The sequence below is a fragment of the Marmota flaviventris genome, chromosome 18 (assembly GCF_047511675.1).
Source record: "Marmota flaviventris isolate mMarFla1 chromosome 18, mMarFla1.hap1, whole genome shotgun sequence".
NCBI lineage: Eukaryota > Metazoa > Chordata > Mammalia > Rodentia > Sciuridae > Marmota > Marmota flaviventris.
In genome coordinates, this window is record NC_092515.1 from 2261192 (window position 1) to 2268878 (window position 7687).

The window sequence follows — 7687 nt, forward strand, 5'->3', positions numbered from 1 at the left end:
TGGGTGGGGCAGTGACCCATGCCCAGCTGAGGCAGAGATTTCCAGGAGGAAATCTGCCCCGTCCCCAATCTACACGGATCCACACCCTCACAGCACATCTGCATTTGACATCCCGAAGTGTCCCTGGCCTGCATGTGCAGGCTCGGGTGGGGCACTGCTGAGTCTGCCTCCCAGCCAGATCCACCATCCCTGCACTGCTGGGGACTTGGGGCAGCTGGGAGCCCTGGGCTCTGGAGGCCTCAGGTTCTTGCTGGTGGAAGGAGGGAAGTTGGAATCCTGCGCTCATCCCTGGTGAGAAGCAGTGAGCCACATTACGGATGAGTGGGTTTCCAATGAGGCACATGACACCCCCCAACACCGCAATTCCCTGAGCCCCGCGGTCCCTGTGGCAGTCCCCATCTTCCAGATGGGAAGGCTGAAGAGTGAGCGCTGCATGCAGGGGGTAAGTATCCTGACAAACTGCTGCAGTGACCCCTGCACTGGGACAAGGACAGCATCCTCACTGCACCCTCATTCAGCCAGTGCTTGGCAGGGAATGGGGCAGGAAGGCCCCTTCCCACCACCTTCCCACCCTCCCCGGCTGGCCCACTCCATTGGAATCCTGAGCTGCCCCTTCTGATTGGCTGGGCACAGGACAATGGGAAGGGCACTTGTGGGCCTCACCCCCCAGGCAGAAGAAACCAGGCCAGATTCTTGTGTGCTGGGCAGGGGCTGTGGGGACGGAGGGTCCCTTGGGTCCCGATGGGCACCTTATTAGAGGGCATCAAGCAAGGGCAACTCCTGAGGGGGGGGCAGTTTCTCTCTGGGTGCTGTTATCAGTCCCAGCATCCACAGGACGCTCTTTGGGTTAATGTGTGACCATGACCTCTTTCCTCCTCATCCTGACTCACCAGCTTCCAGGTACAGGCCACTCTGGCATCGTACCAGCATGGAGAGTGGGAAGGAAGTGCTGCTCCTGAAGACGCTCCTAGTCCAAGTGAGGGCCTGCAGAGGCACGGGCCTGGGGCAGGGCCTGGGGCAGGGCCTGGGGTAGGGCCTGGGGTCCTCTGCCTGCCCAGGAGACAGAAAATCCTGGTCCCCGAATAGGTCCTGCTGGGACAGCTCTGGCCTGGGGTGGGGGTGAAGTGGGGAAGCTGGGAGATCTGAGTCTCAGCCTGGTCAGGCCTGGCCCCTCTGAGGGCTAGAGCTGGACTGAGTGCTGAATGAGAGTTCGGTGCTTGTCCTCTCTGAAGCACCAACAGGCCCGCAGATGGCTGAGCCCCTTCATCGTCACCTGTTCCATCTACTTCCTCCTCTGGATTCCTGAGAGCAGTCGACCTGGGTCAGCGCCCTGGTCAGGAGCCTGCCTGTGCTCTCCCTGGTGGTGTACCCGTGGGCCCTGACCTCTGGCGGGAGCTACGCCTGGCTTCTCCAGGGAGGCCTGGTGTGCTCGGCTGTGGGGAACGCCTGCCTCATCTGGCCCGAGGCCTTCCTTCATGGTGAGTGGGGACCTGGTGATGCTGTATCTGGGGCCCTGGGGGGACGCCACCCTGCAGTGCAGCAAGGCTGCGAGGACCCCTGCACACAGGGTCAGACGGGAACAGGAGGGTGCAGCTTTGGAGGGGTGGGGTCAGACAGTGTGCACTTAGAAGGCGGAAGTGGCGTGGAGGAAAAAGGTGGTTGAAGAAGGTTTTACTGAGGGAGTGACCAGTAGGCATTCTCGAAGGTGGTGTCCCATGCATGTGTTGGGGAACATGTTCTGAGCAAGGAACTAGCTGGTGCAAAGGCCCTGGGGCAGTGGCACACCAGGCCCTTTGTCCACGTGGGCCAGGGTGATGAGCAGAGCAGTGATGGGCAGAGGGTGTCTGTATTCCAGAGCAGAATGGGGAGGTGGTGGACAGTGAGACAGCAAGGATGCAGCCCAGGCTACATTCAAGAGTGAAGGTTGCTCCTGCTGCTTTGAGAACTGACAGAGTAGCCAAGGCAGGGAGAAGTTGGGGAGCCACTGAGGAGGTGGCCCTGTCATCCCAGCAGGCAGCCACGGCATGGCCAGGGTGGGAGCTGGTCCTGGGACCATCCTCTCAGGCCTGGGTGGGGCCAAGGGAGAACAGAAGGACTTGGGTGGTTCTGAGAACAGCAGAGGAGGAGGGTGAACAGCTCTCTGGGCACCCACCTCCCTCCTCAGGTATGACCGCCTTTGCTGCTGCCCACCATCCTGGCCTCTGTGGTGTACTACGGCCTGCTTCTGCTGCACCTTGAGCCGGACATGTTCCTGCCAGTGGCAGTCTACATGCTGGTGGTGTCCGCCATGCTATGGCGTGGCCTGGCCCAGGGTGGGAGTGCTGGCTGGGGCGCTCTGCTCCTCGCGCTTTCTGATGCCATGCTGGCCTGGGATGTCTTTGTCCACCCCCTGCCCTATGCCCGCCTCGTGACCATGTCCACCTACTACTTAGCCCAGCTGCTCATCACCCTGTCAGTCAAGAGCCTAGAGCTCAAGAACGACTGACCAGGAGCCAGATGCCCAGTCCCCTCCCTCCCCTCCCCCAGAGACTGACCCAGCCTGAGAAACACCCTCACGGCCAAGCCTCGGGTGCAGCTGCAGTGCTGTCTGTCTCGAGACGCCTGTGTGCTCTTGGCATTCCAAGCCTGCCGCTGGGTTCAAGCTTCCTTCCCTGGGTTCTGGCTCTGGACTCTGGGCCTCTCGGCCAGACCCGTATTCTGCCTTCCCCTGTCTCCCCACCTTCTGCCCCTTCCCACGGCTCCCATCTGTCCTCTCGTCGCCAAGTAAAGTGGGAATTGAAACAGAGCAGCCCTGTTATTTTGGGAACACGTCGGGGAGGGATGATCACAGTCCATAAGAGCCCAAGAGGCAGCCTGGTGCCCATGGACCCCCTGGAGCCCTTAGGTGGGGGTGTCCATCCTCCCCTTGTTATAGGGGAGCTACAGCATGGAAGCCAGGAAGGACATATCTTAGAGGACACAACCCACTATAATCACGGTATCAGGAGTTGAGGTGAGGAGGGCACAGGTGACCGGGAGATGGGATAGAGCAGGAAGGAGTGACCACAGCAGTGTGACCTCTGCGACTGAGGGCATGACCGGGTGGGCGCTCCCTCCCGACGTGACCTCTGCACCCACAGTGTGCACGTGAGACCATGCGTTGCGTCCTTGTGTGGTTTAAGGAGCTCCTACAGCAGAGGAGGAGGGTGAACAGCTCTCAGTGGGAAGTGAGGGCTGGGTGGGGGAAGCGGGCCCTAGCAGGGAGGGTGGGGACCAGATCTGCAGTGGAGGAGATGGCAGCAGAGGGATTCCCTCGAGCAAAGGGAAGACAGGAGGTGAAACTCTTCCTCCTTGGTTCCTGCCCTCCCTCCCTCTCTTTAGAAGAGCCCCAGAGGGAAGTACACAGGGCTCCTGACTTGCAGACATGGAGGGTGGGAAGCCCTGCTGTGTGAAGAACCCAAGAACCGCAGCTTGCCTGGGAGGGGAAAGGCGGCTAGGGAGCCTGTGTTGGAGGAAAAAGAGCTGAAGCCTCGGATTCCTGGGACTGAGGGAGGGGGCTGGCCCTGGACCCCTGGGTCTGAGGGAGGAGGCTGGGCCTGGACCCCTGGGTCTGAGGGAGGAGGGCTGGGCCTGGACCCTGGGTCTGAGGGAGGAGGCTGGGCCTGGACCCCTGGGTCTGAGGGAGGAGGCTGGGCCTGGACCCTGGGTCTGAGGGAGGAGGGCTGGGCCTGGACCCCTGGGTCTGAGGGAGGAGGCTGGGCCTGGACCCTGGGTCTGAGGGAGGAGGCTGGGCCTGGACCCCTGGGTCTGAGGGAGGAGGCTGGGCCTGGACCCCTGGGTCTGAGGGAGGAGGGCTGGGCCTGGACCCCTGGGTCTGAGGGAGGAGGCTGGGCCTGGACCCCTGGGTCTGAGGGAAGAGGCTGGGCCTGGACCCTGGGTCTGAGGGAGGAGGCTGGGCCTGGACCCTGGGTCTGAGGGAGGAGGCTGGGCCTGGACCCTGGGTCTGAGGGAGGAGGCTGGGCCTGGACCCTGGGTCTGAGGGAGGAGGCTGGGCCTGGTTCCCTGGGTCTGAGGGAGGAGGCTGGGCCTGGACCCTGGGTCTGAGGGAGGAGGCTGGGCCTGGACCCCTGGGTCTGAGGGAGGAGGCTGGGCCTGGACCCTGGGTCTGGGGGAGGAGGCTGGGCCTGGACCCCTGGGTCTGAGGGAAGAGGCTGGGCCTGGACCCCTGGGTCTGAGGGAAGAGGCTAGGCCTGGACCCCGGGGTCTGGAGGGAGAGGTTTTACTGGCTCCCTCTCCCTCTCCCTGTCCCTGAGCTGTGTGGCCCAGTGCAGGCGTGGTCAACAGGAGCACATGTACCACACGTTGTGGCTTGGGACTGGCTTGGGACGAGGGCTAGGCCTGGGATTCCTACCACCTTTGTGTGGGCAGGGAAGAGAGGCTGCAGGGATGTCTTAAGTGTGCTCAGACTGAGGGAGGCCCACATCACTGCCCAGAAACCTGTGTTCCTGTGTGAGTGAGTGCATGTGGACACGTGTGCACAGAGTGTCCTGGACTGTTCCTCAGCCACCAGGGCTGTGTGTGATTGTGACATCTGCAGCAGGCAGAATGGGCTCCAAGTTAGCTGTGTCCTGATCCCCAAAGTCTGCGAATGTGTCCCCTTCTGTGGGGAATGTTGTCGAAGGTCACCAATGGAGTAGAGGTTACTGGTCAGCTGGCCTGAAGACAAATTGTCCTGCTTGTCTGAGTGGCCCCTATCATCTCAGGAGCCCTTTGGAAAGGGGAGGGAGGCAGGCTGGAAGAAGCCTGGCTGCTGGCTTTGAAGGTTAGAGGGGAGCCACATTCTGCCCTGCAGCTCAGGGGGAGCAGCCTTGCTCCGTCTCCACCTCAAGTCAGTGAGACCCGTTTCAGACATCTGCGCTTCAGTCCTGTAAGACAGTAAATTGATGTACTCTTTTTTTTTTTTTTTTTGAGTTGTAGATGGACACGTGCCTTTGTTTATTTTTATGTGGTGCTAAGAATCGAACCCAGTGCCTCACACATGCTAAGCAAGTGCTCTGCCACGGAGCCCCAGCCTCAGCCCTGATGTAGTCTTAAATGACTAAATTTGTACAGATTTTTTTACAGCAGCAAATATAAAACTAATATCTCAGCCCGCCTTCTTGGAGGTCATGAAGCATGTCCTTAGCCAAAATCTGAGGCCTGGGCTTATGCAGCATGGCCTCCCCTCCCACTTACTGCCCAGAAGAGCAGCAGCGCCTCCACAGCCTCGTTTGCCGAAGTGGGAGTCCGAACAGTTCCTGAGCTCTCTGGGCAAAGTCTCAGGGCTGTGTCTCCAGCACAGCCCGCCCAGGGGGCTTGCAGGCCTCTTTGCTGTTGTCACCTTGCCCCTTCCTCTGCAGCAGTACCAGAGGCTTGGCAAGTCTGAACACATCTGCCCCCTGAGCTGACCCCTAGGGCTGTGCTGTGACTAGAGGTAGGCCTCCTGGGGCACATGGAGGGTCAGCCCTGGTGCTCCCTGCGGGTGGCCTGCTCTTCCTGGCTAGACACCCGGGTCTTGAGCTGTTCTTACACCTGGCTCATTGGAGATCACAGAGAAGCATGCAGGGCTGGGTCAGTGTCTGCAGCCCCGGGCGGTTGCTGTCTGTGGCTCTGGGCCCTAGCAGTTGTTGCCCGAGTAGCTTCCTCTCTGCAGCTGTCTGGCTGGTTCTCTAAAACTCCTGTCAGCTGGACGGTGGCTTTCCAGATCTGCAGCCTTCATCCTGGGCGTGGACCCCTTTTTGTTTTGTGTTGCTGTGTTCTGTTGGAGACTTCTTTTACAAACCCTCTACCAAACCTTCCACTGGATTTCATTCTATCTTTTCATATTCTGAATTTCCCAGAGTCTCTTCCTGGTCTCTGGTGGTTCCACAGCAGCTCATTTCCTTTCTGTAGAAGTACCTCTCTGAGCATATCACAGTTTTTTCTCTGAAGTTCTCTACTGGACTTGGATCATTTCTGTTTGCTCAGGAGTTCTGTGTTCTGTTTTCTGTTTCTTTCTGCTTCACACTTCTCTGTGGTCTCCTGTCTTTCCTTCTCTGGAGCTTCTCCTGGGCTTACTGCTGTCTGGATTTTTGCTAAGCAGTGCCTCATTCCCTCCTGCAGTACTCAGGTTTTCTTCTATCCGTCATCTGTCCATACACTATCAGTTATCTATCACCTATCTAGGTACCTGTGTAATCTTGAATGAGCTTTAAAAAAAATGGGCAGGGGCTGGGGTTGTGGCTCACTGGTAGAGCACTTGACTAGCATGTGTGAGGCATTGGGTTCAATTCTCAGCACCACATACAAATAAAAAAAAAATAAAGGTCCATTTACAACTAAAAAAATTTTTTAAAAAATGGGCAGTGCTAGGGATTGAACCCATGCTTCAAGCATGCCAGGAGTGAGTCACATCCCCGCTTTACCCCTATTTTACCCCCATTTACCCCCGAACCACATCCCTGGCTATTCTTTTTTTTTTTTTTAAAGAGAGAGAGAGAGAGAGAGAATTTCAATATTTATTTTTCAGTTTTCGGCGGACACAACATCTTTGTTTGTATGTGGTGCTAAGGATCGAACCCGGGACGCACGCATGCCAGGCGAGCGCACTACCGCTTGAGCCACACCCCCAGCCCCTCCCTGGCTATTCTTGTCTGATCTTATGTATCATCTCTGTGCCATCTACCTACCTGCCTATTGTCTTTATATCCATCTGCTGCCAATCAACCATGTGTCATCTGTCCAACTGATGTCTATCTGTATCTGTTTAATCTATCACCGATTTCTTCACTCAACTTTTTTTTTTTTCTGGTACCAGGGATTGAACTCGAGAGCACTCAATCACTGAGCCACATCCCTAGCTCTATTTTATGTTTTATTTAGACACAGGGTCTCACTGAGTTGCTTAGGGTCTCGCTTTTGCTGAGACTGACTTTGAACTCGTGATCCTCCTGTCTCAGCCTCCTGAGCCGCTGGGTGTCGCCAGCTGGCTTGGCTGACAAGATGAACTGGGTTCAAAGGAGCTGGCTGCAACCACAAACTAAGAAAATGGCAAAGAAACTACGCAACAAACAAACCTAAGTTTCAAGGGTGGGTCTTCTCTGGGACCCCGAGGGTCAGCTCCACACTGGGCAGCTGGAAGGAGCAAGAAAAGCGCGCACCTGGAACCCCCTATTTATTGGAGAAAAGACATTTGATAAAGTATTCTACCCACAAGAGGCAAGGGGTTTCGAAAGTTGGAGTCTTGCTTGGTGATGGCTTGTGGCCAGCAGACTGACACCTTGGCAAGTCACAGGTGCTGTGTGGGATCACAGGCAGAGTGAAAAGAAAGGCACACTTGGGTCACACAGCCCAATCAGCGCACCACGCCAGACCTCTCCCCTCATATGCTCAAATGCGCATAGCTCACACAGAGCCCATGGATGGCTCGTGACATCTCTCCCTTTCTTAATTTATGAACACAATTGAGGGGTTATAACTTCCAGTCCTGGATTCTTGGTCCGAGGATGTCATGATCTACTATTATGACATAAAAAGAATTAGTAGGAAACATATCATCTCAATAACATACCTTGTAGGATGTTTCAACATGTTTGTGGGATTAAAGCCATTTAATTCCTGAAGTATTTGACCAGCTAGAGAGATAGGATCCAAAAGATCAATTTCACCTTTTTGAACACCCTGGATATGG

General features: G+C 56.7%; 1 protein-coding gene across 1 annotated transcript; it reads left to right on the plus strand.

The window, feature by feature from the left end:
* Positions 1-5: 5 nt before the first annotated feature.
* Positions 6-2783, plus strand: Tmem86b (transmembrane protein 86B). Its single transcript, XM_027921258.2, is given in 3 exon segments — positions 6-1305; positions 1308-1482; positions 2125-2783. Coding segments are annotated over 3 exon segments (639 nt in total). The 5' UTR covers positions 6-1202; the 3' UTR covers positions 2486-2783.
* Positions 2784-7687: the final 4904 nt, after the last annotated feature.